General features: G+C 46.5%; 1 protein-coding gene across 1 annotated transcript in view; it reads right to left on the bottom strand.

The window, feature by feature from the left end:
- Nucleotides 1-24,389, bottom strand: part of ITGA1 (integrin subunit alpha 1) — a gene marked incomplete at its 5' end in the record, with an annotated part of 230,603 nt that overhangs the window by 142,456 nt on the left and 63,758 nt on the right. The window contains one exon of the mRNA XM_075854911.1: nucleotides 22,539-22,612. Within this exon, the coding sequence (XP_075711026.1) occupies nucleotides 22,539-22,612 (74 nt within the window). The remainder of the gene's footprint in view (nucleotides 1-22,538; nucleotides 22,613-24,389) is intronic.

Here is a 24,389-nt window from a genome sequence, read left to right as displayed (position 1 = left end):
AGCATTAGGTTTCATTTGTACATGCAGACTGGGCAAGTACTGATTGTCCTTTTCCTCTGCGGTGCCAGAGATGTGCGCTAATGAGCTTGACATCAGTGTAGAAAAGAAATTTAGAGCCGATTAGCTGTGGGTCGGCCAACAAGCACTATACTTCATTTCTGCACTGCTCCTTCCCATCATTGCAGAGTACACAGCAATAAATATCGGAAAGATGTTGTTTTAAACACCAGGAGTTATTGTAAGGTTGGTACTTGTGTTCACACTGTCCGCAGGGCCGATTCTAGCTTTTCTGCAGCCTGAAGCAAAAATTAAATTTGCACCCCTAGCTTTTTTTTTTATTGACATCCCCCTGGCTGTTCCACATTACTAGCAGCCTCCTCCAAATCTTGCGGATGCGCCGTTGCTTTGGCGCATCCGAGAAAGTTGGAGGAAACTGATAGCGATGTAGAACAGCTTGGGGGATTGTTGGGTTTGGAGGCAGGACTAGGACTTTTAAGGATAGCGGCACCGCCCCATGACCCTTTAATAAGTAGTTAGCATATAGTGTGCGTCGGTTTAAAAGTTGATTTTATAGATCTATTTTTGGCAGGATCCATTTTGGGCTTGAGTATTCTGTCACGATACTGGTGTATTAAGCTGGGTCCTTTGACAGATGAAGCCGGGTCGGTACACAAGCAGGTCGTCAGATGAAGCGGGGTCAGTACACAAGCAGGTAGTCAGATGAAGCCGGGTCGGTACACAAGCAGGTAGTCAGATGAAGCCGGGTCGGTACACTACCAGGTAGTCACATGAAGCCGGGTCGGTACACTAGCAGGTAGTCAGATGAAGCCGGGTCGGTACACTAGTAGGTAAATATTGCAACAGGAGCAAGTGCAAGGCAGCAGGAGCAGAGCAAACAGATACTCAAGCAAAGGCTATATTCAGGAAGTACCTATTTATAGGCCCAAACAGGAAACAGGAACCAAGATGGATTCTTCCGAGGTAAAACTGGCCATCTTGGAAAAGGGCAAGTTCAATGGGTTATAGTGGCCTCTAGTGGCTGGAGGTGGTAATGGCTGATGATATTCCTAACAGTATTCCCCCTCTTAATGACGTCCTCTGGACGGTACCTGGCTAGGTTTCTCAGGGTATCTTTAGTGGAATTCTCTCAACTACCGAGGAGCATGGATGTTTTCCTCTGGTTCCCATGAATTGTCTTCTGTGCCATAACCCTGCCATTGTATCAAATATTGAAGTCGATTTAGAAAGATACGTGAATCCAGAATCTTCTCCACAAGCAATTCTTCATGAACCGAATCAGGGGGAGATGAAATACGACCAGGAAACTAATTTGGAATCATTGGTTTAAGTATAGAGACATGGAATACTGGGTGAACTTTTATGGAGTCTGGAAGCTCAAGTCTGAAAGCAACTGGACTGACCTGAGTCAAAATTTTAAAGGGACCTACACATCTTTTACTTAGTTTAGCGGTAGGCACACTCATTTTCAGATTTCGTGTAGAGAGCCAGACCTTGTCGCCAACCTTAAAGACTGGTGCAGCTTTACGATGCCTGTCTGCGGTCTTTTTATAGGTGTCCTGGGCATGATGTAATGTTTCTTTTAGTATATTGAAGTTATCTTGTAGCAACTCCAATCTAGCAGTTACAGCGGGAATTGAAGAATCTCTTGGGAAATTAGGAAGGAGACTTGGATGATAGCCCAAATTGGCATAGAAAGGACGTTGTCTTGTGGATGAGTGTTGGGAGTTATTGTAGGAGAACTCTGCTGTTGGTAGAACGTCAACCCAATCATCTTGCAGATGGCCAATATAACAATGAAGATATTGTTCCAGTGACTGATTAGTACGTTCTGTTTGACCATTGGATTGCGGATGGAAAGCAGTCGATAAATTAATATGGATATTGGGAGCAGAACAAAATTGCTTCCAAAAGCGTGAAATAAATTGCACTCCCCGATCAGACACACATCATCAGGAATGCCATGCAGTCGAAACACCTCCCTAATCATTAACTCTGTGGTCTCCTTTGCAGAAGGAAGTCCATGACAGGGCACAAAATGAGCCATCTTTGTGAGTCTATCTACAACTACTAAGATTGTAGTCATGCCCTTAGACAGAGGTAAATCTACAATAAAATCCATTGAGATTGAACCCCATGGACGAGAGGGCACAGGCAAGGGTTGCAAAAGTCCAAGCGGAGAGGTACGGGGAGTCTTACACCGTGCACAGATACTGCAGGACGATACAAATCTTTTAACATCCTCCCTGTATTTTGGCCACCAGAAATATCTAAACTGTAACTCTTGGGTCTTCTGAACACCCTTGTGACCTGCCGGTTTGGAATCATGAACAAATTGCAAAACCTTCAATCGTGATGTTGCCGGTACATACAAACGATGGTCATACTTCCATAAATTATTCCGATAGGACAAATGCAAGTCCACTGGGGGATTTATAAGGGTTGGATCTGTTCCATAACCTTCCTTGATGTCAGACAACAGCTCACCAGTACCAACAGCTCCCAAAACAATTGACTTGGGGAGGATTGTTTCTTCTGTCTCAACCTGGGGTAACTCCTTGATATATGCTCTAGATAGAGCATCAGCCTTCCCATTCCGAGATCCCGGTCTGTAGGAAATAAGAAAATTGAATCGATTTAAAAATATACTCTATCTGGCCTTTTGGGGAGAGAGCCTCTTTTCAGACCTGACAAATTCTAAATTCCGATGGTCTGTGAGTACAATTATTTGATGTTCAGCTCCCTCCAACAGATGTCTCCACTTAGCAAAGGCACTTATGATGGCCAACAGTTATATATTTCCCACGTCATAGTTCCTTTCTGGGGCAGTCATTTGACGAGAGAAGAAAGCACATGGGTGTAATAAAAAAATTTCTCCCACTCTCTGTGACAATATTGCTCCCACAGCAGAATCTGAGGCATCTGCTTTGATGATAAAAGGGAGCCTTGGATCAGGATAAATCAAGATGGGGGCTGTTGTAAACCTCATCTTTAATGCAGAAAACGCCTTCTTAGCTTCTGGGGACCAAATAAAGGATGATCCCTTCTTAGTTAATTGAGTGATTGGAGAAGCAATCTTGGAAAAAAGTCTTTAATGAAGCGTCTATAGAAGTTGGCAAATCCTATGAACTTCTGAACCTCCTTAACGTTTCTAGGAATTGTCCATTCTATTACAGCCTGAACCTTGCTGGGATTCCAAGTGAATGCATAGTTGATGTTTCTAAAGATGCTCTAGCACAGTTCAAACCTGATCTTGATGCTCTTCTAGAGAATTTGAGAAAATTAATATGTCATCAAGATAAACGACAACAAATTGGTCCAGTAAATCCCTAAAAATGTCATTAATGAAATGTTGGAACGTTGCAGGGGCATTGCACAGTCCGAAAGGCATTACCAAATATTCATAGTGTCCATATCTGGTTCGAAAAGCAGTCTTCCATTCATCACCTGGTCGTATTCGAATTAAATTGTACGCAGCTCGTAAGTCTAATTTGGTGAAGATCTTAGCCGAGGAAAGCCTCTCCAACAATTCAGAGATAAGTGGGCGAGGATAGCGGTTCTTGATTGTGATTTTATTCAATTCTCTGTAATCAATGCAAGGTCTTAAGGAATCGTCTTTTTTCTTCACAAAGAAGATAGGTGCCCCTGCCAGAGATGTAGAAGCACGGATAAAACCCTTTGCTGAGTTTTCTTCTAAGTACTCCTTAAGAACCTTTAATTCAGGTTCGGCTAATGGGTATGTACGTCCAAAGGGTATGACTGCTCCAGGTAATAAATCCACCGGGCAATCATATGGCCGGTGAGGTGGTAATTGTTCAGCATTTTTCTTATCACAGACGTCAGAGAATTCTTTATATTGAGGAGGTAATTGTTCTGCCACTTTAGAACAGAGGCTATTGGTAGTATTAATATTTACAGAATTGGCCTGAGCAGCAGCAATCTCCTGGGGAAAAGAAATGGTCTGAGGGGATGAGATAAGCAAGAAGTTAAGAGCCTCGCAGTGATTTGGTTCAATTACTATGTTCAACTGTTCAGTTTTATGAGTAACCGGACCACAGCTCAAAGGTGAACCATCTACGGTTTCCATCAATACTGGTGTTGGCTTTTCTCTGAATTTAATTTGATTGTTCTGAGAAAACGTAATGTCCATAAAATTGCCATTCGCCCCAGAATCCACCATCGCGGAAGTGGAAATCCAACGAGACCCAACTTGTAATCGAATTGGAATGGAGATGTGCGAACTATTGTTTTCTTTGTTCTCAGTTGCTGCTAATGGGGACAGACGAGGGATCACTGCGTACACATGCTGAGGCGTACTGGAAATGATAGACTCCTGGTCAGAAAGGTCAGCGTCTGCCAATGTAGCTACAGTCTTTAGAGGTCTTTTGAGATAGTTTGACACATAATGTCCAGCTTTGCCACAATACAGACACAAGTTCTCCTGGCGCTGTTGCTCTCTTCTTTCATCAAGACTCTGTTTGTGAACTGCGTCTACTTGCATAGCTTCAGTCTCCCGTTCATTAGTTGATTTTACCTCAGAGTTCCCTGAATAATTAGAGATCATGGGTTCACGATAACTGGAATAACTCAAAGTGGAAGCCTTCTTTTCTCGTCTTCTCTCAATCAGTCGAGCATCAATACGAAGACAATGGTTAATAAAAGGTTCAAGTTCTGTGGGAGTCTCGGCTCGGTCCAATTCATCCTTGATTGGGTCAGAAAGTCCCTTACGATAGACAGATAGCTGTGCTTCAGAATTCCATGTGGTGTCTAGAACCCATCTTCGAAAATCTGCAGTATATTCTGCTACTGAGCGTCTCCCCTGACGTAGCCTCAATAATGTCTTTTCGGCAGTATCTCTCCGATTTGGATCATCAAACGTTTGTCTCATTGCTGTGAGGAAATTATCAAGTTTCTCCATTATTGGACTACTAGATTCAATGTAAGGAGAGGCCCATGCCAAAGCTGGGTCTTTGACAAGTAAAAAGATACACCGTACCTTTAATCTTTCAGATCTGAAATGAGACTCATATAATTCAAAATGCATCTGACACTGACTAATGAATCCACAAAACTTTTTGGGATCTCCTCCAAAACGGGCTGGAGGAAGAGGCAGAGTACCCGGTGAAGCTGCAGATAGTGAAACTGATCGATTCTCAAAAAATAAAATGCGTCTTTCTTGCTGGGATAATTTAGTTATAAATTCCTGAAAACCATTATGTGCATCACGGATCTTTTGCGAACAGACTTGAACCTCCTGAGTCACATGTACCTCAAGGGAAGCAAAACTATTCTTCAGGGATATTAATTCACCCTGGCATTCAATTAAAATAGTGCTTAAACCTGCTACACGTCGCTTAACAGGTATGTCTTCGGCAGGATCCATTTTGGGCTTCAGTATTCTGTCACGATACTGGTGTATTATGCTGGGTCCTTTTAGCTGAAGAGCACACGTACAGATAGAGCAGGTCGTCAGATGAAGCCGGGTCGGTATACAAGCAGGTCGTCAGATGAAGCCGGGTCAGTACACAAGCAGGTAGTCAGATGAAGCCGGGTCGGTACACAAGCAGGTAGTCAGATGAAGCCGGGTCGGTACACTACCAGGTAGTCAGATGAAGCCGGTCGGTACACTAGCAGGTAGTCAGATGAAGCCGGGTCGGTACTCTAGTAGGTAAATATTCCAACAGGAGCAAGTGCAAGGCAGCAGGAGCAGAGCAAACAGATACTCAAGCAAAGGCTATATTCAGGAAGTACCTATTTATAGGCCCAAACAGGAAACAGGAACCAAGATGGATTCTTCCGAGGTAAAACTGGCCATCTTGGAAAAGGGCAAGTTCAATGGGTTATAGTGGCCTCTAGTGGCTGGAGGTGGTAATGGCTGATGATATTCCTAACAGCTGAAGCAGAGAGGTGACTGTTTCTGCTTCAGCATTGGGTTCAACAGTATCTGCGTCCCGAGTGCGGATCATCCGGGATATGCCACCGGCCGCCCGGGACAGCGGCACACTTCCTGAAATCTGGGACTGTCCCGTTGAATCATGTACATTGTTGCTCGTACAATTATGCTCTGTACATATTTGAGCTACTGCTGTTTGTTTGTTGTCTTTTTCTAATTAGCAAACTATATGCGGTTGTGCATTTTAAAATAAATATATAAATGCAAAATTCAACGACATGTTTAGTACCACTTACTATTTTCAAAAGATACTGGTAACCACAAAAACATAATGTCGATTTGGAGAGGACTAAAACCTATTTTAGTTTTAATGCGTTTGTGGATGTAATATATGGTGTTATTCTTCAAGAGCTCCTAACCCTTCATGTGGGAGCCTGGTCTTACACTATATCTATCAAAGCGAACCTAATCTTTTAGGTGACTTTTCAGAATAAGCTGTGGTATTGCGAGTACTTAAAGGGGTTGTCCGAGATTTTTTTTTTGTACATTTAAAATCACATTGCACATATTTACAATTGTATAATATACTTACCCGTGCAATCTTGCTTCTGTTTTCTGCTCTGGCTGCCTTTTCCTTCTGATCACATGAGCTCGACGTCACGTTTTCAGCCTCCTCCACTGTCGAGTCGTATACCGATCACATGGTCTCGAACCAGAGAGACCTCCGATGGTATACGACACGTCACTTGTCACGTGGTGTATATCGACTTGTTCTGCTTCACAGCCCGTCACGCGCATGCGCTGTCAGTGCTGTTCCCGCGGTCCCTGCTGTTCTCGAGATAATAGCAGGGGCCGCGCATGCGTGTTACAACAGAACAAGCCGATATACACCACGTCACAAGTGACGTGTTGTATACCCGGCAAAGAATTCAAGATCAACAAAGCAGCAGAGCCAGAGCAGAGAGTGACATCGCTAGTCAAGTTCCCGATGGCAGGATCTGGAAATGGGGCCACTTTGGAAAACGTAAGTATGTTACAAATGTATTTACACCGCGTTCCAAACTATTATGCAAATGTTATTTTTCGCTGATTTACCTAAATAGTCGATGCAAATTATTATGCACAACAGAGATCAAAACATTTTAAAGGTTGTAAAGGGAACTAAAATGGTAATTTGTTGAATTTGCAGCATCAGGAGGTCATATTTACAGGAATCAAAAGCTCTTTCAATCAAAAAAAAACTTAACATGCCAAGTTACATGTTAACATAGGACCCCTTCTTTTATATCACCTTCACAATTCTTGCATCCATTGAATTTGTGAGTATTTGGACAGTTTCTGCTTGAATATCTTTGCAGGATGTCAGAATAGCCTCCCAGAGCTTCTGTTTTGATGTGAACTGCCTCCCACCCTCATAGATATTTTGCTTGAGGATGCTCCAAAGGTTCTCAATAGGGTTGAGGTCAGGGGAACATGGGGGTCACACCATGAGTTTCTCTCCTTTTATGCCCATAGCAGCCAATGACACAGAGGTATTCTTTGCAGCATGAGATGGTGCATTGTCATGCATGAAGATAATTTTGATACGGAAGGCACGGTTCTTATTTTTGTACCATGGAAGAAAGTGGTCAGTCATAAACTCTATGTACTTTGCAGAGGTCATTTTCACCCCGTCAGGGACCCTAAAGTCATCTACCAGCTCTCTCCCCATGATTCCAGCCCAAAACATGACTCCGCCACCTCCTTGCTGACGTCGCAGCCTTTTTGGGACATGATGGCCATTCATCAACCATCCACTACTCCATCCATCTGGACCATCCAGGGTTGCACGGCACTCATCAGTAAACAACACGGTTTGAAAATTAGTCTTCATGTATTTCTGAGCCCACTGCAACCGTTTCTGCTTGTGAGTATTGTTTAGGGGTGGCCGAATAATAGCTTTATGCACACTTGCAAACCTCTGGAGGATCCTACACCTTGAGGTTCGCGGGACTCCAGAGGCACCAGCGGCTTCAAATACCTGTTTGCTGCTTTGCAATGACATTTTAGCAGCTGCTCTCCTAATCCTATTAATTTGTCTCACGCTACAGAGAAAAAAATAAAAACAAAGCGCACATCGTGCCTGAATTTGTATATATAACGAAAAAAGAAAATAGGGTCAAAGGTACTGACCTGGTGATGTTATGCTAGGAGCATAACAACCCACACTTGCATTCAGAGGTAACTCTGTCAAAGTCGGTTGCCGCCACAGTTCCCAATCCGGAGGTTTGAAAGTACAATATCCGCTGAAGAAATCCAATGAATGGAAAAAACCGGGGAAATCCAAGGGCGCAGCCGTGTCCAGATAAAATAGATTTTATTTGTACATATAACATATGTACAAATAAAATCTATTTTATCTGGACACGGCTGCGCCCTTGGATTTCCCCGGTTTTTTCCATTCATTGGATATTAATTTGTCTGGCAGAAACCTTCCTCATTATGCCTTTATCTGAACTAACCCGTCTGTGCTCTGAATCAGCCAAAAATCTTTTCACAGTACGATGATCACGCTTATGTTTTATTGAAATATCCAATGTTTTCATACCTTGTCCAAGGTATTGCACTATTTCACGCTTTTCGGCAGCAGAGAGATCCTTTTTTTTTTTCCCATATTGCTTGAAATCTGTGGCCTGCTTAATAATGTGGAACATCCTTCTTAAGTAGTTTTCCTTTGATTGGGCACACCTGGCAAACTAATTATCACAGGTGTCTGAGATTGATTACAATGATCCAAAGAGCCCCCTAAGACACAATACCATCCATGAGTTTCATTGAAAAACTAATAATTAAATGTTTATGACACTTAAATCCAATGTGCATAATAATTTTGAACACGGTGTACATTTATAACTTACATGCATTAAAGGGGTTTTTGAAAATATGATGGTATCTCGGACAACCTCTTTAAGCAATAACACTATTTCTGTTTATTATATGACTTGTATTATGCCTTTTTTTAACCCCTTCCCGACCAGCCCACGTAAATTAACGGACTGCAGCGCTGGTGCTTGTGCTTGTGCCTGTAGTCTGTTAACCTACGTGTCATCCTAACGGAACGCACAGGCATTCCTTGAAGCCCGACCCGATTAACCCCTTAAATGCGTCGACCAATAGCGCAGGCCACATTTAAGTAGTTACAACAACATCGGTAGCCCGCTACATGATTGCGGGGTGGCGATTGTTGCTATGGCAACCGGAGGACTAACAAAGTAGGTCTGCTATCTAAGGAAGGCGTAGATGCCATAGGCAGGACCTAATATGCTGCCATAAGTATTGCTGGGTATTATAACAACGATCCAACAGTTGGATCTTCAAGTCCCTAGTGGGACTAAAAAAAGAAAAAGTAAAAAAAAAATGTTGTACAAAAATAAATAAGTTAAAGTCCAAGTAATAAAATTAAAAAACGCCCTTTTTCCCTTATAAAGTCATTTATTATTATTAGAAAAAAATGAAAAAAAATAAATAAACTATGCATAGTTAGTATCGCCGTGTCCGTAACAGGCTAAACTATAAAAATATAATGTTATCCATCCCGCGTGGTCAAAAATAAAATAAAAATACAATACCAGAATTTATATTTTTAGTCACTTCAGCCCTCCAAAAATGTAATAAATAAAGTTTAAAAAGTCGCATGTGCCTAAAAATGGTACCACTAAAAACTAAAGTTTGTTCCGCAAAAGACAATCCCTCACACAGCTTTCGTGATGGAAAAATAAAAAAGTTATGGCTCTTTGACCATAGCAACACAAGTAGTAAATTATTTTTTTCAAACTGTGATTTTATCGGGCAAACACCGTAAAACATAAAAAAATATACATATGGTATTGTCGTAATCGCATCGACTCACAGAATATATGAAATATGTAATTTATAGCGCACGGTGAACGACGTAAAAAAAATAACTAAATAACAATAGAAGTTTTCAGAGCCTAATTATACTAAATTCAGCAAAAAACCTGTGGGATTAAAATGCTCACTATACCCCTAGATAAAAAATGTAGGGCTGTCGTTTTCCAAATGGGGTCACTTTTGGGGCTTTCCACCGTTTTGGTCCCTCAGGGGCTTTGCAAATGCGACATAGCACCCAAAAACCACTCCAGGAAACTTGTGCTCCAAAAGCTAAATTACTCTCCTTCCCTTCTGAGCTCTGCCTGTCATGATCTGTGGGTATGTGGACCCACTAGGCCGGACAGCCATAGCGGGGTAGCAGCTGGCCAAACAACAGTGTACCAAGTCAACATAAAGGCCGAGCACAAGGGTACCTGTAATAGTCCAGACAGTAGCAACAGCTTAGGCACAGATGGGACCTTGGTGGCAGGTGATGCAAAACGTGGCAGATGACACCATACGTGATGTAAGTCAGCAGGCGTAGTAGACGGCACAACACAACGCCAACACTAGAGATGGCACAGGAACAAATATAGCACGGGATACAGGATACAGGTATCAGGGCACGACTAAGGGACCATTTGCAAGACTAACAGAGGAATACAAACAACGCTCAGGCAAGGAGTGAAGGGGCAGGACTCCTTTTATAGTCCAGGATGATCTGGGAGTATTAGTTAATTCTTAACATGTGCGCGCACTGGCCGTTTAAGGTGAGGAATGAGCTCGCGTGCGCACCCTAGTGGTCACTGCAGATCAGAACTGCTGCATGTGCTGGCATCTACGGGGAGGAAAACGTTGGCAGGATGAGAGGGGTCTGCGACCATGGCCGTTACAGTACCCCCCCCCATTACGCCCCGTCTTCTTGGTCCAGAGCAAGAGAGGAATTTCTTAATGAGGGTAGGGGCATCAAGATTCTCTCCTCAGGACCCAACCCTTTCCAATCCATTAAAAAGAAAGTCCTCCCTCCTACCCTCTTGCAGTCCAGAATCTCCTTTACATCGAACACATCGGAGGAACCGTTCGGAGCAACCGCAGCACTAGGAGTCTTACTGTAGCCTTTCGGCACCATAGGTTTCAGGAGGGAGACATGAAAGAAGTTAGGGATTTTGAGGGTAGGAGGCAGAGGAAGCTTATAGGAGACTGGGTTAATTTGTTGCACGTTCTCAAAAGGTCCAAGGAACCTGTCGGCAAATTTGTATGAAAGCACCTTCAGACAGATATTCCTAGAGGACAGCCAAACTTTTGTACACGGAAGATACTGAGGCGGCTCTCTTCTTCTTGTATCCACCTTTCGCTTCATGAGATCGACTGGCAACAGAATAGAGGACCTGTTGCTAGATTTGCAGAAAGTCCCCAAATGCCGCGTCAGCTACGGGTACCTGAGATGTAGCCGAAACAGGAAGAGGGGTTCTTGGATGTTGACCGTACACAATGTAGAATGGTGTGGAAGTGGTGGACTCAATTGTGTGATTGTTGTATGAGAACTCGGGCCACGGAAGAAGCTAAACCCAGTTATCATGCTGCATGGAGATGAAGTGGCAGAGATAGTTCTCCATGATCTGGTAAAACCTCTCGACTTCACCATTGGACTGGGGGTGGTAGGCTGAAGAAAAGTCCAATCTCACTGTCACGATCACAGGGTATGTGGACCCACTAGACCGCTCCGCCGTAGCGGAGAGGCAGCTGGCCTTGTCACAGTCTATACAAAAGTCTATAACAGTTCGTAACACATGGTTACCTAAACTAGTGCAAACTGAGGCTGTGGCTTTGGCACGGATGGAGGTAGGTGCAGAAGGTTGTGCCAGACGTGGCGGACAGTAATAGACGTGGCAGATGACACTGGACATGGCAGAAGACACTCGACGTGGCAGAAGACACTGTATGCGGAAGAATACACTGGACGTGGCAGAAGACACTGGACGTGGCAGAAGACACTGGAAGTGGCAAACGACAGCAGGTGCAGTAGGACACGGCTCCAACACTGAGGCTCAGAAATGAGAACACAGCACGGGATACAGGATACGAGTAACAGGGCACGAGTAACAACTGGAATGGAAAACACTAAGGGACCATTTGCAAGACAGACTTGGGATACACTAACAACGCTCAGGCAAGGATCAGAAGGGAAGGGCCCTTCTTATAGTCCAGGAGTCATGTGTAGTTGATGATGATGATTGTTTCACATGTGCGCGTGCTGGCCCTTTAAGACCGGGGATGAGCGTGCCCGCGCACCCTACGGGACACAGCGGACTGGAGCGCAAGTGAGCGCTGGTGTCTCCAGGTAAGGGGATGCGAGCCAGCGCTCACTGATCCATGGCTGCGGGCGTCGGGAGGTGAGTAAACCCGACGGTCCACGGCCGTGGAAACTACAGTATCCCCCTCTTACGCCCCTCTTCTTGGGACCAGAGCGAGAGAGAAATGTCTTAATGGGAGCAGGGGCACTGAGGTTCTCTTCCAGCCCAGGACCTCTACTCAGGACAAAACCATCTCCAGTCCACCAAATAGAAAGTCCTTCTTCCTACCCTTTTGCAGTTCAGGATATCCCTCACCTCAAACACATCACAAGAACCGCTGGGAGCAACTGTGGAACTGGAAGTCTTATTGTAGTGGTTCAGGACCACTGGTTTCAGGAAGGACACATGAAAAGAGTTGGATTCTGAGGGTAGGAGGCAACCGCAGCTTATAGGAGACAGGGTTTATCTGTTGCAGAATCTCAAAAGGACCGAGGAACCTGGGAGAAAACTTGTATGAAAGCACCTTCAAACGAATGTTCCGTGAGGACAGCCAGACTTTGGTACCTGGAAGATACTAAGGGTGCTCTCTTCTCTTTGTATCTGCTTTTCGCTTCATGCGATTGACTGCCAGCAAAATAGAGGACCGGGTCTATTGCCAGATTTGCAGAAAGTCCCAAAATGCAGAGTCAGCAGCGGGTACCTGAGATGTAGTTGACACAGGAAGAGGGACTCTAGGATGTTGACTGTACACAATGTAAAACGGAGTGGAAGTGGTGGACTCGCTTGTGTGGTTGTTTTACGAGAACTCAGCCCATGGATGTGTGGTTGTTTTACGAGAACTCAACCCAGTTATCATGCTGAAAGGAAATAAAGTGGTGGAGATAACTCTCCATGATCTGGTTGATCCTCTCGACTCGCCCATTAGACTGGGGGTGATAGGCCGAGAAAAACTTTAATCTCACATCCAGGAATTTACAGAGGGCTCTCCAGTACTTTGAGGTAAATTAAACCCCCCGATCGGACACAATGTAAAAGGGCAAGCCATGCGAGCGAAAGATGTGCTGAATGAAGAGACTCGCCAGTCGTGGAGAAGAAGGTAGGCCGGTCAGTGGGATAAAATGTGCCATCTATGAGAACTGGTCCACCACCACCCAGACAATGTTGCATCCTGCTGAGGGAGGAAGGTCTGCGACAAAGTCCATCGCAATGTGCTGCCAGGGTGCATTGGGCTCAGGCAGAGGTTGGAGCAGGCCGGCAGGCCTGGGGTGAGTAACCTTGTTAGAAGCACACACCGTGCAGGAAGAGACAAAGTCCACAACATCTTTGGGTAGAATGGGCCATCAGAAGAGACAAGCAATCAGGTCCCGGGTCTTACGAACACCAGTGTGCCCAGCCAGTTTAGAGCTGTGTCCCCAGCGGAGAATACTTCTCCTGTCTGCCACCCGAACGCAAGTCCTCCCCGGAGGGATGTCTCTAACCTGCAAAGGGTTGGCAGTGACAATGCAGGACAGTCTATGATACTTTGACGGGACTCCACCGTGTCATCTGTCTCAAATAACCTGGACAGGGCATCGGCCCTCACATTCTTGTCAGCGGGACGGTAGTGGAGCACGAATTGGAAAAGGGTAAAGGACAGCGACCACCTGGCTTGACGAAGATTTAGTCGTTGAGTGGACTGGAGATAGGTGAGGTTCCTGTGGTCGGTGTAGATCAAGATGGGGTGAGCTGCGCCCTCTAGAAGATGTCTCCACTCCTCCAGAGCCAATTTGATGGCCAGTAGCTTCCGATCCCCAATAGAGTAATTGCGCTCTGCAAAAGAAAAAAGTCTCGAGTAGTAGCCACATACTACTGCCTTTCCTTTGGAGCTCCTCTGCAACAGAAGGGCACCTGCACCAACAGAAGAAGCATCCACCTCCAATGAAAACTGCCGAGATACGTCTGGATGATGGAGGATAGAGGCTGAAGTGAAGGCTTTCTTGAGGCTAATAAATACGGACTCTGCCTCTGGAGTCCACACCTTGGTGTTCGTACCGTTCTTGGTAAGGGTAGAGATGGGAGCCGTCAGTGATGAGAAGTTTGGAATAAACTACCAGTAGAAATTGGCAAATCCCAGGAAATGCTGTATGGCCCTCAAGCCTTGAGGACGTGGCCATTCCAGGAAAGACTTTAGTTTCTCAGGATCCATCTTGAGACCTTGATCTGAGATAATGTAGCCCAGGAAGGGCAAAGATTTCTTTTCAAAGACGCACTTTTCCAACTTGGCAAATAAGCGATTCTCCCTTAGTCGCAGTAGAACCTGATGGACATGTCTCCGATGGGTCATCAGATCTGGGGAGAAAATCATAATATCATCAAGATAGACTACAACACAGATATAGAGGAGATCTGGGAAGATATCATTGACAAATTCCTGAGAGACTGAGGGAGCGTTACACAGTCTGAAGGGCATCACCAGGTATTTGTAGTGCCCATCTCGGGTATTAAACGCCGTCTTCCATTTGTCCCCTTGACACATTCGAATCAAATTATAAGCCCCACGCAAGTCTAATTTCGACAAAATACGGACTCCTAGTATACGGTAAACAGCTCGGATATAAGTGGCAAAGGGTTCTTGACCGTGATCTGGTTGAGACCACGGTAGTCAATGTAGGGTCAAAGTGATCTGTCTCTCTTCTTAACGAAGAAGAACCCAGCCCCGGCCGGGGAGGAAGATTTTCGTATAAAACCCCTCTCCAAATTCTCCCTGATATAGGCTGACATGGATAAAGTCTCTGGCAAGGAGAGAGGATATACCCGTCCACGGGGAAGAGGAGCATTTGGAACCAGTTTAATGAGAGAGTCAAAACTGGCATACTGAGATGGTAGATCGGAGAGTGACAGAGGCAGAGCGGGCATAACAGGTCGAACTTGTGACTGGCAATGGCTATGGCATCTGGGACCCCATTGAAGAATTTCTCCGGAACTCCAGTCAAGAACTGGGGCATGTAGGCGAAGCCATGGCAGATCCAGAAGGATAGGATTGCTAGCTTTAGGTAGTACAAGGAAGGCGATCTGCTCCGAGTGAAGAGCTCCGACCCATAATGTCAACGGCTCCGTGATTAATATAATCGGATTGGGCAGTGGTAGACCATTCACAGAGGCAACAGCCAGAAGAACTGTGGGTAGATATAAACGATCCACTAGATCCTGCTGGATAAAATTCGCTTCTGCTCCGGAGTCAAGATAGGCAGAGGAGGGATGTGACGTCTCTCCGGAGACGATGGCCACAGGAATCAATAATTTGGAAGAGGTTTTAATGTTTAGAGACGTCCCACCCAGAGTTGCCTCCCCAACCAACCCTAGGTGCTGTAGTTTCCCGGTTTCTGCAGGCATTGGCGCACAAAATTACCCTTAGGGCCACAATACATACATAGTCCAGAGGAGTATCTGCGCTGCTTCTCTTTTTTGGACAACAGGACTCTGTCTACATGCATGGGTTCTTCAGGTAGCGCACAAGGGGAAGGCAATAGTGGTCTCTGGACCGAGGGTGCAGGTCTATGACCCCGGCTCTCCTGTGCGCTCCTGGATTCTCATGTCAACCCGAGTGGCTAACAGGATGAGGGCAGCCAAGGTAGAAGGAAGGTCGCGGGCTGCCAGTTCGTCCTTGATGTGAGAGGACAGTCCCTGCCAGAAGGTCGCCACCAGTGCCTCATTGTTCCATGCCAGCTCTGCTGCCAGGGTATGGAAGGAGATAGCATACTCCCCTACTGTGGAACCCTCTTGCTTGAGGGTCAACAGACTGGCTGCGGCAGAGGATGTTCGGCCTGGCTCCTCGAACACGGAATAAGGCTAGGTTCGAGGATACAGGTCCTTGTTGTTCCAAATTTGGGTTCGCCTATGCGAGGGCCTTGCCAGTGAGGAGGGAGATGATAAATGCTACTTTGGCCTCCTCGGAGCGGAAGAGATGACCCCGTAGCCTAAAATTTGTTAATAAATCCTCTACCGTCTCTGGGATCATCGTCATAGCGAGGAGGAAGAGGCAGAGGATCTGTGGATGTGGAAGAAACAGGGGGAGCAATGGGCAGTGGCACAGCAGCAGCCTCTGTAGGAGGAAGTGGAGGAGGAACAGTGAGTTGATCCAGACGGACCATGATAGTATTTACCACCTCAAGGAGTTGATCCTGACGTATGTGTAGGTCATGCATCTCCGTGTGTTTTTTTTGGACTGGGGTCTTGGGCTGGCAAGCGGGATCCATGGCCTGAGCGTACTGTTACGATCACAGGGTATGTGGACCCACTAGTCAATGACTGAGACATAGGAGGCAGGACAGGCTGAATCTGTGACAGGCAGCGGTAGAGACATTTGGAGCCACATTGGAGCACTTCTCCGGAATTCCAGTCCAGAATCGGGGCATGAAGCCGGAGCCAAGGCAGACCCAGCAACACCGGATTGACGGCTTTGGGCAGAATGAGGAAAGCAGTCTGCTCAGTATGAAGGGCTCCCACTTGGAGCTTCAGTGGCTTGGTCTCAGACACTATGGGGTCCGGCAGAGAAAGTCCATTCACCGAGGCAACAGCCTGGGGTGTCTCCAAGGGAACCGTCGGCAACTAGAGCTGATCCACTAGGTCCTGTTGGATGAAGTTTTCCGCAGACCCGGAGTCCAGGTAGGCGGAGACCCGGTGGGTCTTCTCACCGGACACTATGGTCACGGGAATTGCCAATTTATTATTTAGTTCTTTTCCACCTAGAGTTGTCTCTCCAACCAATCCTAAGCGCTGGAGTCTTTTTGGCTTTTGGGGACACAGACGCACAAAATGTCCTCTGAAGCCGTAATACAGACAGAGTCCTGAACCACAAACTATTTCCATCCAGTCTACGCCCTTCTCTCCAGAGATGTCTGCACATATGGCCGTCCTGTTCCACAGTGACCACCAGGGTGTGCTCGCGAGCTCAGTCCAGACTTAAGAAGCCAGAGCGCACGCATGTGGGAGATTGAACTGATTGCTCCTGAGCACCCTGGGCTATAAAAAGGTCTCAGCCCCTTCCTCCCACGCCTGAGCGTTGTTGTCGTATCCTAAGTTTGTCTTGCAAATGGTCCACTGGTATTTCCTGCTCCCAGTGTTCCCTGTTCCTGTATCCTGTAACCTGTATCCTGATCTAGTGTCGTGCTGAGCTGTTGCCGAGCTGTGCTGTATACCATGCCTGTCCTGCTACTCCATGCCTGACGTCTACCTGCTGCCTAGTTCCAGCCAAGCCTGCCATGCTACTGTCCGAGCTGCCGCAGGTACCCTATATGAACTATAGACTCTGAGCTGCGCCCTGTTGGCCAGCTGCCATACCACCAATGCGGTACGGCCTAGTGGGTCCACAAACCCTACGTGACAGTATGCTCAGGCCATGGACCCAGCTGGTCGATACAAGACCATGACGACATCACAAGAGATGCGGGCGGATATGCTAGACCTCTGGTCTCAACAGGACCAATACCTCCAGGCCTTGAACATTCTCGCAGGTGGGCAGGAGGCATGAGCTGTTGTTCCTCCTACTACACCTCCTGGCAGTACTGTTCCTCAGACTACACCTCCTGGCAGTGTTGATCCTCGTGTATCTTTGCCACTTCCTGACCGCTATGATGGAGACACAAGTACCCGTCGTGGAATCTTGAACCAGTGCCAGATCCACTTCAGCCTGTATTCTAGGGCATTTTCGTCTGATGGCGCAAGGGTCGCTTTCATCATCTCTCTTCTTACTGGCAAGGCCCTTGCATGGGCAAACCCTATCTGGGAGAGACAAGGACCAGAGACCCGTGACTTCCAGGGGTTCCTCCGGACATTTCACATGGTGTTTGAGGAGCCTGGACAAGTCTCCTCTGCTGCGGCTTCCTTGCTGAACCTGCGCCAAAGAGACATCTCTCGGGGCGAGTACGCCATCCACTTCCACACCCTGGCGGGAGAACTGTTGTGGAACAATGAGGCCCTGGTGGCTACATTCTGGCATGGACTGTCCCCTAAGATTAAAGATGAACTTGTCGCTCGCGACCTGCCGTCTACCCTGGATGACCTCATCCTCCTAGCTGCCTGGATTGATATAAGGCTCCGAGAACGGCTCCAAGAGGTTTGTTGGGAGGGAGTTACTAGTCTGGCTCCTACCTTGCAGCAACCCCTGCCATCCTCAGATGCCGATCCTCCTCAGGAGTCTGTGAAAATGGAAAAAATGTAAACTATCTACCCAGGAGAGACAATGCGGATGCACTTCGGGACTCTGTCTTTATTGAGGCCTCAGAGGCCATATTGTGCGTCTGTGTCCCTAAAAGCCCCAAAGCCTAGGGTTGGTAGGAGAGACAACCTTGGGTAAAGAAGGACTCCCGTCTAAGTCGTCCATACCCGTGACCATAGTGTCTAGTGAGAAAACGCATCAAGTCTCTGCGTATCTGGACTCTGGATCCGCTGCTAATTTCATTTGTAGATACCTGGTGGACCTTCTCCAATTACCCACTACCCCTCTGGAGAGACCGTTGATGGTTGCATCAGTAAATGGACTATCTCTGCCAGACCCAGTTATAGCTGTGACCAAGCCGCTGAGGCTCCAATTAGGGGCTCTCCACTCCGAACTTCTACTTTTCTTTGTCCTGTTCAATGCCGTTAACCCTGTGCTGCTGGGTCTGCCTTGGCTCCGACTTCATGCCCCAGTCCTGGAATAGAAATCTGGAGAGGTTCTCCAGTGGGGCCCTGAGTGTCACAGCCAATGCCTGGTGCAGATTTGTTCGGTCCAGCCTCCTCTGCCTCGATCGTTGGCAGGATTGCCTGGTCATTATGCTGCATTTTCGGACGTCTTCAGCAAAAGGGAGGCGGAGACACTGCCCCCACACCGGGCGTATGACTTTCCTATCGAGCTGATCCCTGGTGCCTCCCTTCCCGTAGTAGGATATATCCTCTCTCCTTGCCAGAGACTCTGTCCATGTCCGCCTATGTTAAGAAGAACTTGGAGAGGGGCTTCATACGGAAGTCTTCCTCCCCGGCAGGAGCCGGGTTCTTTTTCGTCAAGAAAAAGAATGGCTCCCTGCGTCCTTGTATTGACTACTGGGGTCTCAACCAAATCACGGTGAAGAATAAATATCCGTTGCCGCTGATCTCTGAATTATTTGATCGTATACGTGATGCCAAAAGTTTTCCAAACTTGTGACGAGTGGAAGACTGCATTTAACACCCGTGATGGACACTATGAGTATCTAGTAATGCCCTTCAGCCTGTGTAATGCTCCCGCGGTCCTCCAGGAGTTTGTTAATGACATTTTCCGTGATCTCCTCTATGTTTGTGTTGTGGTCTATCTTGATGACATCTTGATTTTTTTCTCCAGATCCTGTGACTCATTAGAGACATGAACATCAAGTTTTGCTGCAGTTAAGAGAGAATTGTCTGTACGCCAAGTTGGAGAAGTGCGTGTTTGAAAAGTATGCTCTGCCCTTCCCCGGCTACATTGTCTCGACTAGCGGTCTCAAGATGGATCCTGAAAAGGTAAAGTCCGTTCTGGAATGGCCACGCACTCAAGGCTTGAGGGCCATACAGCGCTTTCTAGGATTCGCCAATTTTTACAGACATTTTATTCCAAACTTCTCCTCACTGACAGCTCCTATCTCTGACCTCACTAAGAAGGGCATGAACGTCAAGGTGTGGACTCCTGAGGCAGAGTCTGCATTCAATAGCCTGAAGAGTGCCTTCACGTCAGCTTCTATCCTCCATCATCCCGACATTTCTATACAGTTCTCGCTGGAGGTGGACGCATCCTCTGTCGGTGTTGGTGCACTCCTGTTCCAGAGAGGTTCCAAGGGCAAGTCAATGGTATGTGGATATTTCTCTAAGCTCTTCTCTTCCGCAGAACGCAACTACTCGATTGGGGATCGGGAGTTACTGGCCATCAAGTTTGCCCTGGAGGAGTGGAGACATCTACTAGAGGGCGCAGCTCATCCCATCCTGATTTTTACGGACCACAAGAACCTCACCTATCACCAGACGGCCCAACGGCTGAATCCTCGTAAGGCCAGGTGGTCGCTGTTCTTTACCAGGCTCCAGTTTTATCTCCATGATCGCCCGGACGACAAGAATGTGAGGTCTGATGCCTTGTCCAGGTCTTTCGAGACAGAAGACACCATGGGGATCCCACAGAACATTATTGATCCGTCTTGCATTGTCCCTGTCAATCCCCTGCAAGTTGGGGACATTCCTCCAGAGGACTTTTGTGCGCCTGGCTGACCGAGGGAGAATCCTCCGCTGGGGACACTACTCTAGACTGGCAGATCACGCGGGGACCCATAAGACCCGAGATCTGATTGCCCGTCATTTCTGGTGGCCCATGCTGCCCATGGACATTTTGGACTTTGTTTCGTCCTGCTCAGTGTGGGCAGCTAACAGGGTCGCCAGACCTGCTGGCCTGCTGCAGTCATTGCCTGTGCCCGATGCTCCCTGGCAGCATATAGCTATGGACTTTATTACTGACCTGCCTCTCTCTGCTTGATGCAGTGCTGTCTGGGTGGTGGTGGTGGATCGATTTCGAAGATGGCCCACTTCGTTCCTCTGACCGATCTTTCTTCTACTCCTCAACTGGCCAAGCTGTTCATCCAACACATCTTCCGCCTGCACGGCTTACCGCAGCAGATTGTGTCTGATCGGGGGGTTCAGTTCACCTCGAAGTTCTGAAGAGCCCTCTGTGGACTCCTAGGTGTAAAGTTGGACTTTTCCTCGGCCTACCATCTTTAGTCCAATGGTCAGGCCGAGAGGATCAATCAGATCTTGGAGAACTACTTACGCCACTTCGTCTCCAAGCAGCATGATGACTGGGTGCAGTTGCTTCTGTGGGCTGAATTCTCATACAACAATCACACAGAAGACACTGTTCTTCATTGTCTACGGCCAACACCCACAAATTCCTCTCCCGGTGCCTGATACGTCCGAGGTACCAGCTGCTGACGCTGCTTTTGGGGACTTTCTTCTCTTGATCCCCTGTGACCAACTGCCTTTCATTTTGTATTTTTGCTGATTTTATTACCTATTTACCGATTTCATTAAGCTCTTTATCATTTACAAAGGCTACAGATGTACTCTCAGATTTGTATTTTTCAAATGCCCTTTTATATAAAGTATATTATAAAGTTGTAGAACTTTTCATTCAGTGAAAAATTATTGTTTATATAAAACCAGAAAATCCCTTTAAGGAAGCACTGTCTGGTAGCACATGAGGTGCCTACATGTCTGTAATACGAAACTGTGTAAGGACTCTGTGTGCTACTGTATATTACCATGTACCATTAAAGGTAATGTGTCGCTAGAAAAAAATGTTGTTTTTTTTTTAGTTAAACAGTTAGTGTATAAATGATTAAACATTGTTCTCATTTTCTTAATTTTTTCACGAGTCAGGAAATATTATAAATTAGATTCTAATTTATAACATTTCCCAGTGCTGGTCACTAGATGGAGCAATTCCCAAAATTGCAGCATTGGCATGTGGTAAAGCAACCACATTGCTTTATGCTACAAAATTTGAGAAAACACACTCGCTTTTGTGAGCTCACAGAATCCCCCCTCCCTTATCCTGGCTAGTGCCAGGAGAAAGGAGGGGATTGAACGGTCAAACCTCCTACACTGTGTGTCGCCATTTTTTGAGCGAACACACAGTGTAGTAGGTTTACATACAGTAGTAATCACACACTAAAACACGTACATACACAGAAATAACTTACCTGCTCCTGCCGCCTCCGCTCCCTCCGGTCCATCCGCTTCGTCTGCTCCCTCCGCTCCAAGTGCTTGCATTAGAACACAAGTCCGGAAGCCACGACCGAAATTAGTAATCTTACTGTCCGGCCGCGGCTTCCGGTCCACAAGAAAATGGCGCCGGACGTCGCTCGGCCGAAGACCTTCCATTTGGACTGTGTGGGAGCGGCGCATGCGCCGTTCCCACACAGACTGCATATAGCATAGTGAATGGAACGGGTCCAGTTCGCATTCACTATGGGGCTGTATGTGCCGTATTCCATGTCTGTACGTGTCGTTAATCGACACATACAGAGATGGAAAAAAAATGGCAGCCCCCATAGACAAGAAAAAGTTCAAAAATAAAAAAAAGTAAAACACAAACACACAAATAAAGAAAACATTTTTTAATAAAACACTAAAAGCAAATTGATATAAAAATTTTTTTTTTCGCGACACCCGTCCTTTAAATGTCATGTAGATGAGCCATTACATATCATATATCACGGTCAAATAAATAATTTTGCCAAATTACAAACTCTGCTCTGCCTTAATTTATAAATGCAGCACTACCATATCTGTGTATATGAAGAAGCATTCCTGACTTCTTATGAACTTGTCAACTTAGTATGTTTTAAGTAGGTAGGACTTTGTGTAGTAAGATATACTGTAGCCATATATACTGTGGGACAAGAACATCTGGACTGGAAACCAACTAAACAGTTTTCATATAGATTTACCTTAGAATAATGAGCACTGAATCCAGTTTGGGACATCTCCATTTCAAAGGACACTGCTTGCTGCTCACTTGTAGCTAAAAAGAAAACATTAAGATAACATTAATTTAAAGGAAATAAAAACAAATTGCAATTTAAAATGCTGGTTCTGTGTCTCAATAGTTTATCAATAGGATACAGTAATAACTTTCATTAGGTTATTGATACTGTATGATCCGTATTCTGTATGACTGAAAGGGGAATTCTGCATCAAATCATCTTGTGGCATGCCATGTAGATATGTAAGATTTGTCAGCCGGTCCAGGTGTCCAGTCTAAGAATTTCCTGTCACAGAAATCAATGGGCAGCGCCTTTTCTATCTGACCTCTGATCCCCTACTATGTATAACTGGAGTCCTGGTATGTGAATGATATAGATGATGGCATCCAAACAATTAGGGAGGGTGCACTCTGACTGTAAGTGGGCCTGAGATATGGAAGTTCATGTGCTGGGCAGCTGCAGTGTGGGGTGTGACCCCCCCTTTTTGCTATCTCGAATCACCAAAAGGACAGTAGTTGTTATACTCCCCCGTGTCCCAGACGAAGTATTTATGTTGGCCACACATTTGGCCAATAGAATGTTGCTGCGACTTTGTGCACTGCCCACTAGAAAGGGCATATATGGAAGACGCCCATGGTGGTCTTCCTCTTTCTGAAGAACCTGTAGACTAGTTTGGTTTACCCCCTGCCCTGTCCAGTAAGATCTTCCCCATGGCATCTGCCGATGAAAATTTAATTGGGGCCATCAGGGCTTGCATGTTATCTGGAGGGGAGGGCTGGCTAAGTCAGTTTCTAGCGTAGCTCGCCTCCTCTCCCACCTCTGTTCCCCTACTGCTGGAGGAAACGGTGAATGCTATGGTTGGCAGGCAGACTGCTAGGCAGTCCCGCCCCCCGGAGTGTCTTAGTCCCAGCACTCCATCTCCTTCACTAACCCGGTGGCGAGGCCATGGAAGCTGCCAGCCACACATCTCCTCCCTTCCAGTTGTAGCGCAGCGTGCACATGTAGCTCCGCCCACTCCATCATCGTTACCGCTTCCTTCCTGTCTAACATTGACTTCCACTGTCGCCATTATGGGAGGTCAAGCCAGTAGCTCCTGCGCCTCTGAGGTCACCCCCCACTCCACTTGATATGCTATTACCTTTAGCTGGAATTGCTACTTCTGGGGATGCTCTATGCACCATTGTGGAACCCATGCCCCCATGATACAGCCTGTCATTGCTCCAGCATGTCCTCCTCCTGCCAGCCTTATTTTAACCCCTCAGGAGGCGTTACCCCTTTTAACCCATCCAGGGCCAGAATCATATACAGGAATACACTCTTGGAGACATGGATCTCCTTCTTCATCATCCACCCAGGGATCCAGGAGGCGTAGTCGCCATGGTTCGGCCGGGCATCATAGGCGCCACTCCGACACCATTCCAGGGTATCGGGGAGACGTGGCTGCTCCAGATTCTCAATATGGCACTCCCCTTCAACATCAGAAGTGTCTTCCAGCGCATCTGAAGAGTCTGGCAGAGCTTTCTCAAAAAATGTAAGAGACAGAAGCCTAGTCGTGGTTCCAGGGTTCCTAGCCTAGTTTCCAGGACTCCTTTGAGGCCTAATCCTGCGACCTCTCCGGTGAAGTCGGAAACTTCCCAGGTGCATCTGATGCCGACTGCTTCTCCTACGGTTCCATTACAAACCGCTTCCTCAGGATCTGGTGAGTTTTCATACACTGGGGCGTGGGGGCCCGGGGATTAATGGGTCAGAGATTTTATCAACACTTAAAGCTATCTTGGATAAGCTATTCCCCCCCCCCCCCATACATCATCTCCA

The sequence above is a fragment of the Rhinoderma darwinii genome, chromosome 1 (assembly GCF_050947455.1).
Source record: "Rhinoderma darwinii isolate aRhiDar2 chromosome 1, aRhiDar2.hap1, whole genome shotgun sequence".
Classification (NCBI taxonomy): Eukaryota; Metazoa; Chordata; class Amphibia; order Anura; family Rhinodermatidae; genus Rhinoderma; species Rhinoderma darwinii.
The sequence above is the reverse complement of the archived record's forward strand: the minus strand, read 5'-3'. Positions and strand labels throughout refer to the sequence as shown.